Here is a 20,169-nt window from a genome sequence, read left to right on the forward strand (position 1 = left end):
ATAGTGAGCCTCTTCACCCTATATTATTCACTCTTAATATTTTCCTGGTCATTTCTGAATTATTCTTCAATGCTTATACTTCAGGAATGCAGTATTTACGTGTACCCTCATGTGTTCTACTTTCTGTGGTCTCATTAAATAAACCTATGTATCACTCTGAGTTGTCACCACATTTGAAAGACTCTCTCCACTTATAACACAATCACAATTTTTCTCTTCATGTAACCACACTTGCAAGAAAAAAGTGTGTTATAAAGAACAAATTGAGTAGCTTTCCCCAAAACTCCACCTAACTTGGATGCCTTGCTGAAATAAAGCTGTTAATACTGTTAACTCAGAGGAAGCAAAATTAAAGTAGTTCAAACAACCTAACAGAGCTATAAAACTCAGATCGAGAGCAAGGACCAGTCATGTTGTAGCAGCTGATTCTCCCTTGTCTAATTTCAGTGTACATCAAAAACGGTGACAATGGAATTGCACCATTGAAAAGCATCTGTATCACAGTTACCACATGGGAAGAACAAGTCACAGATCAGGGACATACTGTAAATGGAGAGTGCATTACTGATGTTGCCCCTCAGGGTCAATAATCTAAATACAAAAAAAAAAAAAAGGCCAGAGGTAGGTAGAGTGGAGAACTCAGAGGGGCATAAGGATCCTAAAACAGAAGTGGAAACTGTGGCTGACATGCTGGCTGTGTGTCTCCTAGGAAGGACGATGAAGACTTTAAGGAGAAAGCAGACTTTACAGGGCTCCACTGGGAGTTGATAATAATGGTTTACAAGACTGCTAAATGGCTAATCTAAACTCACAAAGTGCTGTGAATGTAAGACAAAAAATGAGCAAAAATATTATTACTGTATATAGTCATAACGCTTGCCCAAATGTCTAGCTACATGCAGCATAAGAACTAGGAGAAATCCGATCGATGAAGCAAAGGCCAAGGCAGTTACCCAAGCTCCTGGGGCTGGAGAGATTCCTAAAGGATTCTTGGCCTCCCTCTGTTGTGCCCCATTTTACACTTGCAAGGCGAAAATACTGTCTTTCTACACAGAAAAATGTTAAGTCTGCTCACTCAAGAAGGTCGCAGAACCATCTGAATAGAAAAGCCATGTGTCTCAGTGCTGTGCAGAATAATACTGAATTTACTTTCTTCATTCTACAGGAAATCATCTTCAGGATGCCTACAAAGGTTGAAAACTGTTGGGAGTGACTGGAATGAAAGCAAGGCAGACCCAAGCATCCATACCTCTTACGCAAGATTCAACAGCATGTAAGTCATGGTATATTGAATTTTTTTTTGAAATGTAAAATATCACACATTAGACTTCATCTGCCAATTATAATAAAAACCCCTTCTCGTTGAATTGAAGTGAGTAGGAAGGAGGTGGAGCAAATGGCAGTGGCTAGTGTAGGACCCAGTTATTAATACATTTTAATTAGTAAGTATGTGAGTATATCAACCATAGGTAGACCAGAGAAAGCTGCCTACGTAAGGCCCTGCCCACGTAGGATGGGTAGAAGCAGCAAGTAAGCTCTTTGGCACAGTTACAGAGAGAGCAAGCATCCAGTCCAGCCCCATGAAATCTGTTGTTAAACCTCACAGATGATCCTTACTTCCACAAGGCAGTGTCCATGCTGTTTGAGATTGCATTAGATCAAACCTCATTGCTCCTGAGGCAGACGCTGCTGTCAGCTCAGTATTTGTCATCTGCTCTATCCCAGCTGGCTCTTCTGTTGTGTGAGCTGCCCCAAAAGGTCACCAGGCGCTCCTGCCCCATAGTGAATCCTGACAGCCAGGAAGATAGATCTTCACAACTGCCGTTTTATAGGCACTTTCTGTTGCTTGTATGTGTCCCCAGCACAGTAGTTTTGACATACTGATAAACATAATACAAAAGAGTCCCATTAGATTTGAAGTCCGATTTCCTGCCTAGGCAATCAGGAGGAGTTTCGACTTCTCTGCTCTAGAACTGACCTTGATTTGAAGGTAAATACAAAACATTGGAATTAGTAAGTGCTGGGAATGCAACTGCAGGGGAGAATTCCTCTATCTCTTTTTGCAGTGCTTATGGGTAACATTCTCCAAATGACATAATTTATGTAAACAGAGAAGAATCATGATTTTAATTTGGTATCAGAGTCGGTTGTAAAATCTGTTATTGACTTCTTGTCTTCTGCACAGTATTCCAGCAAAACATAAAACTGGCAAATGTATCATCTAGGTGCTTTAAATGCTGGCAGAAGGTTCACGTAAAAATTGCTGCTTTTTTAAGAAAGTTTTTTAACTTAAGAAATTACAAAGAAAAAAGGAAGTTGTTTCCGGACAGGAACTCAAGTTATGAATGTGTGACTACATAAAATAACCAACTACTCCCTGACTTTTTCAACAAAGTTTAAACAGCTCCGTAGCCCTTTCTTTTCAAAAAGCTGACACATTGCTTGTGTTGATAATTTTCCAGAATTTCCAGGTTCTAGCTGGGATGTAACATAGTAATGAACACTTTGCAGAAGGCTGGTTAATATGTTACCAAGCATGTTCCGAATTTGCCATGAGAACTAAAGAATTTGTAGGGTTGAGGGAGTGGGACACAACCATGAAGGAAGGCAGCTCTAAGGCAGAGCTGTGCTTATAGGCAGACAGCGCTAATTCTGCTCCAGCATCCAGATCTTTAATCTGGAGCAGAATCTGGCTAAGGAGGAAAGTGCCCACCCTGTGTTCATGCCGGCTCTGTGCCTGTGTCTCTGTGAGGTACCCACAGATGTTGATGGCAGTGGTTGTTGTTAGGTACTTCTCACCCGAGAGTTGGATGAACTCACTGAGCTCATTTCCCATGTGGCAATTAAATCTATTGCTGTCTGATGGCCTTTGAGGTATTTGCTGTGCCTCTGGCTTAGATTTGGACAGTCAAGAGGGAGCTACGTGTCTTCATAACTGATGAAACATGTACTGCAGCCAGTCTGCTTTGTCTTTGGCTTTTGCTGTTCATACCATGACTCTTGGTTTTTGAGGAAATTATTGGAGAAGCCAGGAGCTCATTAGCTGTAGCATAAATACCACATGAATCTGCGCTTCTAAGATTTGTGGACAACACTGCTGTAACATTTTATTTTCAAAAGTAATTGAAAGCAAATACAAAATATAAATGTTTCAGCATCACTTTTACTGTATAGTGCTTCATATCATTGAGGTGTGGCTAGCACCAAGTAGTTCAAATGCTCATTATCCTGTCACATCTGCAAACCTTTTTAAAATTAGAAATACTATTCATTAGAAAAGATGCTCTTTAGCATGTCCTTATTCTTCCAATTGTTTTGTCATTCATGGGAAATGACATTTACCTCCCTGAGCTTAGAAATAAACAGAACCTCATCCAGCAGGTTTGCAAAGAGGTTCTGTGTAATTAGAGACCCAGGGACAAGTATTTATCAGGCAGGACAGGTATGATTAGGAAGTTGTACTGAATAATTTCCAGGGATTTTTCCTAGCAGCAACCTTCCCAGACTGTAGTCATGCTTACAAGAAATGGAAGTTCTAAGTTAAAAAGATAATTTTTGTGTGATACTCCTCAAAGCAAAGAGGCAACTCTTTTTAGAGGCACCTAAAAGGGAGGTACTGCTTTAGATATTCACTGCTGCCCTCTGACATGTTCCACTTCTGTTAGGTATTTCACACAAAAATTCCCTGTGGTGTCAGGAATTTACAAGCTGGGCTGGGTCTAAGATGAGGTGACCCCTAGAGCACAAAAATTCGTGTGTGTAACAGTGCATGTGGATTGTGGTTGGATAGTAGGGAACCAGAGTGTTTTTCCTTGGAGGAGGGCAAAGATGCCATTCATGTCTGTGTTGATTGCAAGGTGCTGTGCAGAAGATGCTGAGCAGGCAAGCAAGGAGGCTCTGCTCTGAAGCAGTTGCAGTTCGGAGTGAGATGGGATGTGAACACACAAACAGAAGATGACTAAGGAAAGGCTTTTTTCTTCTACAGGCAATAGTAATGTTAACACTGATAGAAGACTGTGCTGTAAGGCTGAGGGATATCAATCTAAACCATTGCCATCAGTAAAATAATGGCTGAATTTTGAAAGCATTGCACACATTGTTCCATCATGTTTCGGCTCCCATATCCAAAAGGGCAGGGTTTTTTTCTGAGAACCTCCCATCTTAGTTCATAAAATGATTTTCTAGCCTTATAATAGCCCTGTACTTCAGGCAGATTATTTTAAGGACCTGGTGAGGGTGCTACATATCTTGGCTGTGATTTTTCTTACTGCGTAACTTCATGCACAGAACTGGGCAGAGCCTGCGCCAGTTGTTCTCGAGGTCTCAGCCAGCCCCTCCCAAAGCCAGATCACAACACGCAGAGAAGCTGGGAGCCTCAGCACAGATGACAGCTATACATAAACACAGCCAGAGTACAGCTGCATTTTAAAGCTCGGCATTCAGCTGTGCCTTCACTCCTATTTAATAACAGTTAAGTGGTGAAGTGATGTCTCCTTGAAATGCTTCCCCTCTCTTAGCAAACTCCATGTAACATAAAACTTTTACAGTGACTTGTAGCATATTTTTACTCCTTAAATGTAATGCTTCCTTTTTAGTCCTCCTTAATCATAGTGATTTTGTGGTGAATACCAAATTTTCCATTCTTAGACTTAAAGCTTTATTTTTTCCTTATTTCCTTTGGCATTAATTATCCCTCCTAAAAATAGACAGGTGGAGTCCAAAAATATCCAGTGGAAGGTCTCTTACAGGGAAGCCAACAGCCAGGCCTGATTTTTTCACCCAGTCTTGTTTGTGCACTCCCACCCTCCATAAGGTTCCTGTTTCCTGGGCTTGCCTCTTGTTCGCTCACCCAGATTACTCAGTACAGCTGCTTGCAAGGGCACGTTAAGGGACACCATACCTTACCCAGTCTTCAGGGAAAGTTGCAAAAGCTGGGGAGTGCTGCGGCTGCTTTCAAACCCTCAGCCCCTGAGAGTGACTCCTCTTCCGCAGCAAGGAAGGTGGATGTAGGTCATTACTTTTGAGGGATCTACCAACCTGCTCTGCCTTCTGCAGCCAGCCCATCCACGCCTGCTGCCTGGGACAATGGGCATCTCCCTCAGCCCTGGCCTTGTGAGCTGGGGGAAGGGCTTGCTGTGGCAGCGGAGGAGGGATTGGCAATCCTGAGCAAAATTTTCTTCTTTCTTCTTCCTGTCAAGTCATCCTATTCCTGGCAGCAGGCTGCAAACGGCAGTTTGTACGGCAGCCCCAGAGTTGGAAAGCTTGGGATTTGTGTTATGACTTCCAAAGTCAACAAAAAGGTTGCATCTTAAACCAAACATGTAAGGCCTTGCAACTTCATGGGACCTTATTGTCTGTAATACCAAAGGGTTTGAAACAGTTCTCAGCACAGTAATAGAGACTAAAGGAAGAAACAGCAAATGGACTCGTCTCAGGTCTGATCACTGGTGATACCTGCGTTTTGTTGTAGAAGTCTTGATACAGCCTGGGTTTGGGACCAGCCACTTGTGAGGGTGCCCATCTCATTACTCCCCTCTGGGAAGATCATAGCTGTAATGTTCATTTTTAGATGTATGTGAACTTCCAAATGTAGCATTTTGAGAAAGAGTCCCAAACTGACATCTTTTTTGCAGAGGGCGGGGCATGAGGCTTGAGAGAAAAATTGCAGGGTCTTTGAAGTACAAAGCTTTGAAGTTTAAAAAAGCTAGCAAATTCCTGTTGCAGTTCACTGTCTGTGGAAAATCTGGACAGTAAGACTTTTAACCAAAGAGACTGGATAACATACTTAAAAGTAACAGACTGGGTAAGAGTGGCTTTCATGTTTTAACTGTTTATGCAGTGGTGGAGAAGGTGAACTTGATTCAAGAAGTGTGTACCAAACAACATTGTCAGTCTGTGCCTTGTTTCTCTTCCACTCAGAGGCTTTGAGTGCATTCAGATTGCTGACGTAAAATGCGTGTGTGGTGGAAGGGGGAGGGAGGAATTTCTCTCTTCCCGTTGCTATTGTGTTTTGTTATGTTTTGTGTCTGTTCACTTTGTCTCCAGGATCAGAGAAATTACTCAGAAAGTTATTTCCACAACAGCAGAGCATGGGAAAACACAAACATCAGTCTCTTAAAGACACACAGTCCTGTTTATTATGCACTTACGTGCCTTACCTTCTAGTCTGTTGGAAATGCTACCACATGAGCTATCTTACTCCTTCCTCTAGACCCCCTTTTGGATTTTGCACCTTAGGCCTTTCACGTTTGCACCTTTTCTCTCTAGAAAATGACAGAAAATTGCCCTACCCTATACTCCTTGCTCATTTTTCTATACTTATCTTCCCCCTTTTTACCTTAGCCTCCCCAGTTATTGCACCTTTCATCTGTTTCCCACATTTTTTCATCTCATTCCTCTTACTATGCTGCCATACACCTGAAACTCTCTCTCTAACCAGCACCATCTCTCTTGTCCTTCAAATGGGCCTTTTTTCTCAATGGTGTTCTCTCATCCACCCACTTGGCATATTGCATCTTCCATCTGGGGGATGTCCCAGTTGTATTGGGTAGGCCTTGGGAAGAACACTGGGACTAGCTCTGAACAAGCCAGCTTGGGCAGTGTAAGTCTTTGCGGCCCTTTGGAGTGTACCTTACAAGTACTAGTGCAGCAGGCTCAGACCTGTTGCAGTGTGCTCAGGCAGGCACACTTATCCGGTGACGCAGAGAAGAAATGTCAGCTCAGCAGAGAGCTGCCAGCAACAGCATCTCAGGGCCTCTCTTAGCCCAGCCCTTTATGCTAACCCCTCTTTTCCTGTTGAACATTTGTTCCATCCAGTGTGAGCCAAAGATTTAATCTAACTCCTGCTCGTGCCAACTGGGTAGGACAGGTTGATCCTTTATTTACAATTATGACGAGGCAGCAGTTCTACTCTAGAGCTGTTTTCTCTTGGTGAGGTAGAGTCATTACTAAGCTCGGTATTTAGATTTTGTTAGCAGACCTTTGTGGCCTGTTCTTGCCTAAAACCCCACTCAGGTTTTCTCAGATCTCTTTTCTTCACTTTTTTTTCTCCAGACTTGTTTAATGTAATCTTGTTCTCTGAGTTGCACAAAGCACAAATCTGGCTCCCAAAGCCAGTGTTCATTCATGCTTTCCTCTTTCCCTCTAGCTGCTCAGATGTCTGGGCATCCAGACTCCCCTCCCTTGCCTGGTGCGTGGATTGAGGAATCTATTAAAATAATCCCTTCTTCTCTCTTTATACTCTTCGCTGTGCCAGGAACACATTTTAACTAGCTAGACACAGGTGCTTGCCTGCTTGAATTACTGTTTTGACTTAGCTCCCTCCTCTACTGCTCTCAGAAAAGATGATGTGATCTCTGGTCATCTTTGGAGGTGCTGCCTAGCTTGCTTGCTCTGAAATTCTTTAGGAAACCCCACATGTATTCTGATGCTGTATGAGCCTTTCTGGTCAGCTGCTAGAAACACTCATCTTGTCTCATTGTCCTCACCTTTTTTATTTCAAGCTCCATCTTCTCTTGCTTCTCTTGTTTCTATTGACTGCATATTTATATTTATGTCGCCGTAATCTCCTGCAGTCAAGTAGCAAAGCATGACGTGGATCTGCTTCCTTGAAAAGCTGGGGCAATGAACCTTAAGGTGGATTACTTTGAAGCCAGATATGATACACAAGTAAATGTAAATAGGAAAATCCCATCCTAATTCTCACAGTATTATTGCTTCTCTTCTGAACTGATGGACTACTGCCAAGTCTATGAACATTTCATGGCAAATGCTGAGTCACAGGCAAGACAGAAACCCATACATTTAGCAACCCGAGAGAAGTTTCTTTTGCAGGTGAGAATGTGTTAACATACACATTCCAGAGTGTGTGTGTCTGGGTGGGGAGGCACATTACAGTACCAAGGCAACTACTCCATACTTAAACTGAAAAGGCGTATCCTTTTAGAAGGATTTGTTTCTCTTTCCATTCTTCTAGAAAGTTTAGAAAACAATCTTTGACTGCTCTTCTGTTATCAAATATGAGGTGGATCCTTCACGTAGGAAGACATCAGAAATGCTACTCTTCAGGACAGATTTTCACAAACAAACAGTGCCTAGAAGTGTTGTGTAACCTGTATTTTCAAGAAACTTCAGACTCATTCCTTCACAGAAAAGAGGCGCAACAGTCTGTGTCAACTTTCTCCAGCATCAGTAAAAAAAAGACCTTCACCACCTTCCCCCCTAGTACAAAGAGTGAATTCAGATAGAGCGAGTGGCCAAAAGAACGGGTAGCGGCAGAGGTTAGACATGTCACACCCTTTCCAGAAGAACAAACTAGCAAAAAGCAACTGGACTTCTAAAGCAGCTGCCTAGCCTGTCTGTTCAAGGGTGGAAATTGATTTAAGAATTGTGAATGGGGTGAGAGGACATCTGAGGAAGCATTAAGGGAAAGACCGCCAGGGGTGGGGTGAGGTTAGTTACTTAAGTGGATCTGAAATGGAAGAAGTTCAACAGACAGACTGATACACAAGGTCTGCAAGGGAACTTCGACTCACTCAGGTATTAGATGGTTTACCAGGATTTTTGCCTGAGGATTCTCACAACCTGAATGCTTCAGAGAGTCTTCTGCCTGGGATTTCCCAGTTATAACAGACATTGAGAATAAGGAGTGAGAGGCCGCATCATGCTTATGTTAGAAGAGAATGAAACAAACCTTTGGTTTTCTGCTGGACAGAAGCATTTTGTCTTCTGTTCCAGTCAAGGTGCACTAATAAAGAGTCAGGGCTAACCACTGCATGTGCAAAGAGTATGTTATTCTCAGATAATGAGCCCTTAAATACTGTATTAACATAGTTAAGCATTTATGTGCTTTAGCCAGTTCCTCTATGTAAGTTATAGCAGTGGATCATAGATGCATACAGATGTACAAGCTAACTGGCGCATGGTCATAGATAATGAATAGCACTGACAGTTCAACACTGTAATGAATACATGGGAAAACCTGCTATTAAAGATAACGGCTCTCCAAGTTATTTGCTCTGAACAGTTTTCATGTCCCCTTACAAGAAAATGTACTAATTTTAAAGTAATTCCCACAATTGCTCCTAGCTTAGTAAGGATATTTTAGCTTTCATCTCTCAACAGTAGTCCACTGTTTTAAATTATTTTTGCAATCAGTTATAATATTCTATAGACAGATATTCATTATAGGGCACAAAATTGTTTTCCTGCGGTGTGGCATTACTTTCAAAGGAGGATAAAGGCATATATCTGCCATTGCCTCATGTCTTTGAGAAAGTTGAGATCTCAATTTCCTCATCTTTCAAATTATGAAAGAACATTTCAGGGTGCTGTGAGATTAAAACATCAGAAATTTGCAAAGAACTGGGCTTTGAAAGAAAGGATAGTTGACTAATGATTTTTTAAAAATTCCCATTTTAAACAATAGCACTAGATGAAATTTAAACAAAGATACCAGACAAGATATCAAGCCTCAAACGAACAGCAGAAATATAAAATTGATGCTTTTTAACTGATACATAAAGAAATTAAGAGAAAACCAATATTTCATAGTTATAAGTTTTATTTTAGAAAATGTAAACATCACTAACCATGCATACAAGTTAAGACAGTATTTTACAGTTGTTAATTTTCTTCCTTTTTTTTCCCGTTTTATTGTTGCACAGGACATTATCACAATATATAATCTATGCAGTACAAAATACATAAAAAGTTACAGCAGAGCAAGAATAGATGAACATATAACTGTACAACTGTAATACTTCAATGTAGTGATTCAAAGAGTTGAAAAGTTGGAAGCATTCATGTGCTGCTGATAAAACTGTACAAGTGAAGATGACACCAGTAACATTATAGTTCACCAAAGCTGGAAGTATATATGTAAACACGTGCACACTTATTGGCACACACATTCTCTGTCACCCACACAGGCACGCGCTTGTGAAAAAGCACATGTCCACATGAGCACACGTCCCCCAGAATGCATATATACACAAGTAACTGCAGCTGTAACCAGAGATCAAACTCAACCACAAATCTCAAAAAACAGGTTCAAACTTTCCAAATGCAGTGGTGTTTGGATCTAGGATTTTGGTTCAGACGCATCACTAGTTATAATGAAATGGACACCTATTTTTGCTCTGTAGACATCCCTTCATTATTTGGTGTGTAGCATCTATAGTACACACTGCTATGTGTACTATACAATATACACATATATATGTATTTTTATATGTGTGCATACGCTTATATAAATCCATATATATAAATATTTTTTAATATATATATGTATAAAAAATCTATACCAGTGGATGGGTTTTTGCATTCTATAGTCTGGCTTATGGGGTAAACAAGTATAATTTGGTTATTTTCTTCTGCCTAAGGCTATAGCTTTATCACCAAAAGAGTTAAAAATACAGGCATTCATCATACCCTTCACTGACAGACTATATGTTAGCACCCAATGCACAAACAGATGGTGTGATGGAGTAAAAGAGCACCTGAAAGTCAGTTTGTAGGCATCACCTGATGAAATTAGTAAATCAAATGGCAATGAAAAGGCAAGCTTTAAGTATGCAGAGTTCATTTTCCGTATTCTTTCTTCACAAACCATGTTCCCCAAAACAACAATGCACTTCACACAGTACAAATTTCAGAACTCATGGCAAAGAACTGTAGAAAAGCAGCTGTGAATGTGAATAGCTAGAAACAGGTAAGCTCCCCACACAGCCTTTTACAGCCTGGCTGCATGAAACACAGAAAGTGCTGAATGTCTAGATAGAAGGTAATGAGGTTTAAAAGGTGTACAGAGGCCCTCATAGCTAAAAGTTATTGTAAGGGTTAATGCAGTAAAGAGGGTAGGATACATACAGGAATTAGGCGTTACCATCAAACAGAGGCTTCTGATGACTTGTTACAAATATACACCTTTGCAGTTATGTAATGTAAACAGATACTATGCATATATTATAAAAGCAAGGAACAACTAATTTGCAGATATAAACAATTCTCACAATAAAATCTAGCTGCCAGGAGTTTACCAGGACTGCTTTGTAAGAAGCAGGATGAAAATTGAATTCATGTGGCCGTTAATGCGCTCTAGGCCTTTGCACAGGATGAGGTTAATGGAAGGGGTGAATGGGTTTCTAAGAGCGTCTTTAGTTTCAGTTGAGTGGTGGTAGTGAAGTGATGATTTTAACTTGCACCCATTTCCTACAGCAATGCAGTTAAGCTCAACTCTTAGACAGGAAACTAGAGTCATGGCTGGAGAAAAACAAACTTACTTTCAGGGCTTTCTTAATAATAATAAACCTGTTGTTATATTCTGAAATTAAAAGAAAAAAATTAGGGCAATTTTATAGTTTGTGGGGATTCACCTCAACAGATTGCATGGGGAAAGGAGGCGGCAGGAGAGATGCACACTTCTCCAAATGGAGGACTGTGAAGAAATCTGCACCTTGCCAGAGCAGTGTTTCCTGAGTGTGCAACGTTTGTTGCTACGCCAGGAGACTGTTTTAGGTTACACCACTGGGTGAAACAACAAAAGAGTAAAAATCTGAGGATAGTTTGGATAAGGACCCAGATTTCAAAACATAATTTGAGCTGTTCAGACTTCTCATATCTGCAAAACTGAGGAGGAACCATCATGAGAATGGAGTCTTATGACCTTGCTGGTGCTTCTGCTTTTTTCTACCATCTAGCAGATGCTAGAAAACCCCAAACACTCTCTTTCCATACAAAAATATTTAGAGAAGTTTTGTTCACATTCAGTTTTGGAAACTACTAGTGGTTTGGAATTCATCACTTTACCCTAAAGCTACCATGTATTAAACATTTAATAGAGATATTTGAAACTCTAGCTAGGATTTTAAAATGCAGTAATTTGACTGTCAGCCTAACATGCTCTGAGGTCTTTAAAGCGAAGATGTAAAAAAAGAAGTTTTAATGAAAAATTTCAGAGAATTTCCTGAAAGTGTAGCTGTGTTGGCTATATATAGTCTCATAGCCTTCTCATTAGATGAACTGGCTGAACTGGAAATTTGACCTTGAACCTTTTTTTTTTTCCCTCTGCTTAAACTTGGAGATTAGTAATATCTATAAAGAATATACATAAAATGCTTAGTTTACTGTTTGAGTTAAAGATTACATAGTTCTTGTGTCACTCAGAATAGGTTATCCCATAATCTCAGTGCTAATAAAACTTGATGCGAATATTCTTTCTCCAGGCTATTAAAACAACTTATTTGTAATGCACCTACTGATTCACGACGAATTACTACACCCTAGATAAATGGACTGGAGTAGTTCCTCCTTTGCTGAAGATTAAATGATGCTCTTGTTGGAAAAAATGATTTCACAACAAACTGAACTTAGAACATGAAGCCCATGATTTTTGCTGATACTGAGTTCTCCTTTTGTTTTTGTCCTGTCCCTCCCCCTCCCCCAATCCCTCTGTTAAGGTATAATGATAATGAGAAAAGTGTTCATGATTTGTTTCGAAGTATGTGCACAAGACACAGCTGACCTGTAGAATTCCTTTAGCTAGATATCTTAAATGCCTCTTTACTAACTACAGCACAAGAGCACTTTTAGCAGTCACAGAAATGATTGGAATGTGAATTCCTGTTACCTGAATTGTATCAAGCTGTTAAAATTATGTATCTCAGTAGATCAAGATTTAATAAAAAAAAGCAAAAAAAAAAGCTGAAATCTATGTAGGCAAACAGATCTGGCTTTCCCCTAACTAACAGTGGTTAGGCAACTCATCACACAAACTCAACAATATTCATCATCTTACAAAAAAACCCTTACAATGTTCTTTCATTTTCTGTGAAATGAAACAGTAGAATTGTGCCTCGCATGACTTCCAATTCAAAAGGGGAAAATTGTGATTTTACAGAGGTGAAATCTGAAGCAAATGAACATGAAAAAAATACTGAAATATCTGCACTTTGAACTGTCTTTAAGTATTTATCCATACAACTAATAGAATGCATAGTATTAGGAATAATGTAAATATTATGGAAGTACCTATGAAACTACTTGGAAATCTATATTAGCCCCTCACAGTTAATATACAGTACAATAAAAACTTGCAAAATTGGATCAATGCAAAGCAGCAAGATACAGGTTCATTTGGAATCTGGAGGCATTCACTTGATATCAAACGGCAGGTTTGGCGTAGAGAGTTTCTTTTCACCATGCTACACTTAACTGTATTTATACCCTACAGTAAAAATAAGAAAACCCCAAAAATTCCTGAATCAAAAGGACCTGTATTTATACTATGCACCATCAGACCCAGCCAAACCAAGGAGAGTATATTTGCTGCCAGTGAGGTCTCCAGTACATCACAATGCTCCTGGTCTTTTGCTATATTTTCTACCACATAAAACATAAAAATCTACCTCCTAGTGGTCTATCTAGTGTCAGATATTTGAAAGTTATTGAAAACTAGCAAAGATTGCCTTTTAGTTATTAAGCAGTTATTCAGAAATGACAGCACCTTACTTTATGCTGGTATGTGTATTTTTGAGAAACTTGTAGTAGTGCTGAGCTATAATGTCATTTTATTTTAAAACTTAAAAAATGCATATTTTGTTTTTCCAGTCAGAAGATACCTTATGATTTTTGCTTCCTTTTATCAGTGACCACAATAGTGATGCAACAGGATACAGAAACTATGTCTTAGCCAATTTGTCTTGCTAAGATACAGCTGTACAGTAGGTAAGTACCTTGATAAACGTTTTGGTGGGCAGTGGTTCAGCTATGCTATTTCCATAGTTCATTTAAAAAAAAAAGGAAAAAAGAATAAAGAAAATTGTTCAAGTCAGTGTGGTTTGATTTGCATAATCTGTTGGTCCCATACTGAAGAGGCAGTGCAGAGAGCTTAACAACTTAGAGAGAGTGATGACAGAATGCCTCTGAGATTCCATGCCACCCTGCAATAAAATGTTACCCAGTGTAAATATGTTTCCTCATGATTTAGGTTATTTACTTAAGGCATCTTGTTTAGAATTTTTTCTCAGAATTTCATCTAGCATGAAACAAATAAGCAAACAAGTTTATCAACCTCACAGAGATTTTTGCAATAGGAAGTTGATTTTGGAGCATCTTCAGCATGAAGTGAAAAGATGGCTTGCTACCAAAAGCAGAGGGCAGCTTGAAGAAAGACAAGACTCCTGTTTGGACACTCCCCAGTGTAGGTATATAATCAGGAAAACAAACAATGGAAGAGTCTGGTAGTACATTCCAGTACTGGTTTGGTTTTTGTATTGTTTGTTTGTTGGGGTTTTTTTTCCCCAGTGTGTGAAAGAACCTAACAAAAAGCTTCTGAGTGCAAATATATTTACAGAATAAGGCTGCAGTTAGGGTGTGTCTTCATTGTAGTTATTGTGTAACATAAATATCCATCCCTGAGAAAGGAGAAGGGAGACACAATCCAACACAGTTGATTTGTAAGTGTATGTATGCTCACGTTGTGCAATCCAGTCTTACAAAACTACTTTGACACCTGAGGTGAATTAAGTCAGGTTTTTTTCTTTTTTTAGATTTTCTCATTTTCTTACAAAGAATAATCAAGAGGATCTCTAAATGGTTGCAAAATGTGTGAAATATTGAGACAGCAGGAGTCACTAAGTATAACATGTAAGTCTGTCTGTCCATGAGGTTAGAATAGCCACTTGTGTGGTTGGGTAAAGAAAGTTTGACTGGAAATTGCAGTGGGAGGCAGCTATTTACTAATTTAAAAAAAAAGGGGGCGGGAGGGAGTGGGGAACTGAGGAGGGGAAGCGACAGAGTTTTTTACATGTGTGCAACACAAACAAAACTCCACGTTAGGTATTGGAGGCAAAGTGCTGACATCCAGTGCAGGTAGGTCTATGGGGAACTGGCGGGGCTAATAGTCGGGCTTGAGGCATCTGAGCGGCTGTAGTCACTGACAGAGCCTGTTCTTGAGCTGCTTCCACTTCGCCTCTTGAGCATGCTTGGGTGGAAATTGGCATGGCGACGGGCATGCTTTGTCAGATGGTCGCTGCGCATGAAGCGTTTCTCACAGAGAGGACAGCTGAACTTCTTTTCTCCTGTGTGAGTGCGGTAATGGCGGGCCAGCTCATCGGAGCGGGCAAACTTCTTGTTACATCCTTGCCAGCTGCATTCAAAAGGCCGTTCACCTGCAGAAAGCAAACATGGCATGATTAGAAGGAATAGCAATGTCCTCCATGGGTTTTTTTGTATGCAAAAGTTAGAATAAAAAGATTGGGAGCAAGGTAGATGCCACTTGGCACTAATTGGATGGAGAAGGTGTTACTCTCTGCCAGAGAGGCCACTGTGGTATTCCAACCCATTAAAAAGTACTGTAAATCAAACTAGTGATACTTTATTTGGTAACTGGATCTTCAGGGATGCTGGGCTCCTGATCCTTTCATAGATGTCACATTTCATATCTCTTGTACTCCATTGGACTTCTGGACTTTGACAATATCTGTACTGAGCTGTATAGAATATTCACTTATTCCTCCAAGCTGTCCCTATGTCTGTCTGACTCAATGTTGAAGTTCAGGAGGCATGAAATCTCTCTTTTCAGCTATTAAAAAACAATTATGGTGAAAATGCAAAATGGCAATTTTGAGGCACTGTATGTGAGACTCTCACCTTGTATTCTCCACAGCCATGCCTGTGTTTTTTGCATTTGCTACCAGGTAGTACAGTTTCTCTTGTTCACTGCCTTAGGTCTCATTTAGAAGTGAGGCAGGAAGCACTGTATTTCAACTAGGTATATGATGTGCCACATTGAAGGTAGTAGCCTTCTATCAATAGCTAACCTAAAAACCATGGCCTGTTATGCTTACGGTAGGACCAGTGAGCTCAAATAGCAGTCTGGTGATGTGATGCACTTCTCAACAGATCTCGGACATGGGAAACATCTCTCACAGGGCCAGATGCCCATACCATTGCATGGCTGTGCTAGAGGTCTGCACTTGGGCCTGTGGTAAATGTGCAGCCTGAGAAGCTCCAGCACTGGAGGTGAGCACAGGTCGCGGACCAAAGTAGCATTGTGGGGTAGATGGGTATCTGGAATATATTCCCAGCTTCATCACTGATGTGCTGCATAGCCTTAGGCAACTTGTACTATGTTTCCATCCTTAGTTTCACCATTTGTTAAAAATGAAAATATCAAATCATGAAATGTGCTGTCTACTACTTCTGTATATTGGTTTGGTTTTTACTGTCACTGAGTCTGAACATCACATATTCTTTATTTGTTATTAATCTGGAACATCTTATTCCTCTCTGAATACATGGACTTAGCATTTTTTGTAGTTGTAATTTTTGTAACTTCCTACTTGCACTAATCTTCATCTTCCTAATGCTGAATAGCCAGTTCAAGAGGCCCAGAGACCTATAAAAATTCTGTGCCAAAATAAGAAATAAAAGTTCTCCACACACTACACCAAATAGGAAATAAATAAATTAGCCTCCTGGAGAAATTCAATACACCTTAATTAAAATTGTCTGATAGCAAAATTGACCCCAGCCAGCCTTCAAACTAAGCAGCCAATAATCCATTTTAAATTCACAGATTTGGCCATAACATTTATCTCCAAGATCTACTTAGGAGGCTCCTGCTCAGAAAAAGAGATTTGTAGGTTCTTTTTCCCTCCATTTATGAACTCCGATTATGCCTCCAAGATACTTCAGCCAAATCTCAAATAGTGTCTCAATGAACAGACAGGCAATTCTTTTTTTAAATAGGATTTTGTTCAAGAGCATGGAGAAAGCCACTGTCCCTGATGTGTTCTTGATTATTTAGGAGAAAGACCAAGACTCAGCAGACCAATTGTTCTTAAGCACATTTTGTGGATTTTGTTAATTACACCTACAATTACAATGCATAATGAAATCATTGTATCTGTACAGTACACAAGGGAGATTTTCATATGGAGAACCATGAACACCACCTCCTAAGTACTCTGCAAAAGGCAGCCAAGACGAACAGGACTGCTTTCTGTTGGCTTCCCCTGAACTAAAGCCTAAAAAAACTTAGGGCCCCACAAACCTTTTTAAGAATAAAACCTCTACCAACTGGTTTAATGGATATAGTTTTGTCATTTTAAAAACCCCATGCAAATCCATTCAATGTCCTCCTCAGCCTTCTCTTGCAAACTGTCAGGGACTCATCTCTCAGTCTGCTGATAGAAATGTGAAAAAAAAGGGAAACAAATATATTTTGGCTGTTTGTCATGTATCCAGTCATCTGTTGCTAGATACACTCCTGCCTGTGGTCAGACATGCCAGTCATCCCTGTTGTGTGACCAATTCACTAGTCTTCTCCCTATGCTTTGGTCATACAACAGATACACTTCTATAAGGACTTTGGGACCCTCGGGAAGAAGGGCAATGAGACATGGTCACACAGCTGGATGTGGCCTGCAGAATCGAAGTTTCTAATCCCTGAGCTATGGCATCATTTTTTGGTAAGGCAATGGCCATTGGATGTTTCTGTCACCCAAGTTAATTTTCTGTGTGTTTGTTTTCATTACAAATGGTGTTACCTAATGTTCTTCACTAGAAGGACTGCCCCCTGAAATGACTGCTTTCAGAGAAGGAAGACAAGAGTTAATAATTTTGACACCATGAAGCACAAAGAAAATGGAACCTTTTCTTCTGATTAGTTAGCATGGCATCAGCTGTTGTTTTCTATGTCTAGCATTTGGTAGCCAGCAGTAGGCACGACAGTCCAGTTCGTAATGAGAGAAGAGGTTCTGGAGCAGGATTGTGCAAGATCTGTGTTATCCAGCGCTAACAGTCAGGTGATGAAGGTATTGCACAACTTATCTCTCCCTCTCCTCACTGCACATCAGATCTGGATAAGAACATTCAGGTTCCTACTCACCTGCCTGATTTGATGTTGTTGATGATGGTGGTGATGATTTGGGTGCTGAGCCAAAGAAAATGTGGCCTTTCTTCCACTATTTCTCTACTGTTCCCTGTTCTCCTCCTTCCTAGGAACTACTTTTTCCCCTCAGTCCTCTCTACTCTTGATTTGATATCTTCTTGGTAGTTGCCTTTAAGTTTCTTGGCCAAGTAGTTTTCCCCTCCATGCACTCTCTCACAACTGGCATCACTCTAGTAGTGGTAGTAAGTTCTCTAGAGAGCTTCCCAACTTTGTTGAGGTTTAGCAATACCTCCTCAAAGAAAAGCTGTATTGTGACGAAATGCTGGACGCCTTGTGTGAAGATATGAGAGTGATTATTGCTCATAAAAAAATTAGAACACAGTCTGGAACAAAGTTGCTGCTGGGTATTAATTAAGACCTAGCTGCTGCCCCAAAACCACACATGGAAATTCACAGTCTGTCATCAGTCTCATCTCTCAAACAGAAGGGATGTGGTTTTCTGTGCAGGTAGGTTATATGAATGTCCTTTTACCGGCAGTAAAGCAATCAACAGAATGAGAGATTATATGAATTGATTGCGTAATCACATTAGGGAACATGCAACCACACTACAACTTTCTTGCATAAGCAGTAACCCGTGGACATGTTGTACTCAACAAAGAGCTTTCACCATTAAAGTGGCTATACACAACACAATAAAGATTTTGAACTCCATCTTAGGCAGTGCTGAAGTCAGAAATTTTACCTTTATACAATGACTGCAGAATTTGATCCTATAAATTAATGTGGAAATGTTATAAAATATCTTAAATACAGCAAGAAACATGTAAAGCATGTGAATGTGTATATTGAGAGTCTTAACGCTATGCCTTGGCTGCAGCGGTATTTTAGTGCATTATAAGCATTACTAGCAGGTCTCAAGGAGAGGTAAGTCTCCAAAAGATAACAATGTTTGAAAATAAAGGAATCAAAAAGCAGCTCAGGCTTCTTTACTCTTCAGAGAGGCAGGCAAGAGATGCCTTTAAAAGATAAGGAATATTGTAAATTTTTTTTTTTTTACAATTTTAAATAGGTTAGCATTTCCATGTTCTAAATCCCACTAAACTGTAACCTTTCTAGCTCCTCTACCAGAGCACATGACATCACATAACTTGTGTTTAGAGTTACACAAACCAATGGAAAAATATCACATTCAAGAATTAAATTCAACTGATCTTAACTGAAAATTACACAAGCAAGAACATTTTTGGCTTCTTCCTGAACTCCACCCAGTCCAAAGGAAAAAATGTGTGTAAAGCTGCATTAAGAAACTTGCAGTGCTCACTGCGTAAAAGTATGTCAGATCTACAGGGGCACTGACTTCTGAATTCATTTCAGTGGCACAGAACTAGCTACTCATGCTGCTTAAATTTTCTGCCAGAGCCAACTGCCAAAGGAACTGTAGAGTTGCCTGCACTATAGAAACAGCATTAAAAAATTGCACCTCTCTTCTCTCTTGCTGGAAGGGATTCGGAAGCAAGTAGAGCCAGCCTGTTCTTATGATATTATATAAAGGTCCTTTGTATTATTCTGTATTTGTCAATCATTATATATATTGAGGCAACTAGATGCAGTTATGGGAAACAAGAACTAGAGATGGTGGACTCAGATCTGATGTCTACTGAGCTTGATTTGTACCATACTTTCAGTGCACTCTTGACTTCCCCCCATCCACATATAGTTTTAAGGACTCATTTCCTATATAGTGACACTCCTGTACAGACCCTGGAGTAATCTGCTTCCTGTTTCACCAATTCATCTGTATGATATCCAGCATTTGAATTGCAATTAAAAATTATACAAAGTACTGTGTAGGCCTGAACATGCTTAAAAAATAACCTACTAATGACTGAAATGCCAAAACAGGTTGAGACACCTGTGATACCAACCATTTTCAGAATTACAATGCAAAGATTAGGCAATCATATCTGAACGATTTGAAATGTGATATCCACTGCCCTACAGATTAGAGTGTTATTAAGACAAACTACATATCAGGAGCTATTTTTTCAATTTAACTCATGTTGTAGCTCTGCACATTAAGTTAGCATTCAAGCATATGCCAAGGCCATGCAGTAGCAAAGAAATTTGTACCCTGGGAATTCCATGGGTGCCTGCAAAACCAGAAACAGTAAGCCAGAAACAATTTTCTGTGATCTTTAATCTGTTCTGCTGCTTTGCAGAACAGCATTGTATGCTGTTATGAAAACAGACTAGAAACCTGAACATGCCAG

The 20,169-nt window shown here is 40.0% G+C and overlaps 2 protein-coding genes across 2 annotated transcripts in view; one reads left to right on the forward strand and one right to left on the reverse strand.

Annotated features, from left to right (window-relative positions):
* The window catches only part of MTMR10 (myotubularin related protein 10), a 536,484-nt gene that overhangs the window by 286,177 nt on the left and 230,138 nt on the right, over positions 1-20,169 (forward strand). The window lies entirely within an intron of this gene.
* The window catches only part of KLF13 (Kruppel-like factor 13), a 34,262-nt gene continuing 26,160 nt past the window's right edge, over positions 12,068-20,169 (reverse strand). The window contains exon 2 of the mRNA XM_010571735.1: positions 12,068-15,170. Within this exon, the coding sequence (XP_010570037.1) occupies positions 14,878-15,170 (293 nt within the window). The 3' untranslated portion in view covers positions 12,068-14,877. The remainder of the gene's footprint in view (positions 15,171-20,169) is intronic.

This window comes from Haliaeetus leucocephalus, unplaced genomic scaffold (genome assembly GCF_000737465.1).
Source record: "Haliaeetus leucocephalus isolate CR32 unplaced genomic scaffold, Haliaeetus_leucocephalus-4.0 Scaffold339, whole genome shotgun sequence".
Taxonomy (NCBI): Eukaryota; Metazoa; Chordata; class Aves; order Accipitriformes; family Accipitridae; genus Haliaeetus; species Haliaeetus leucocephalus.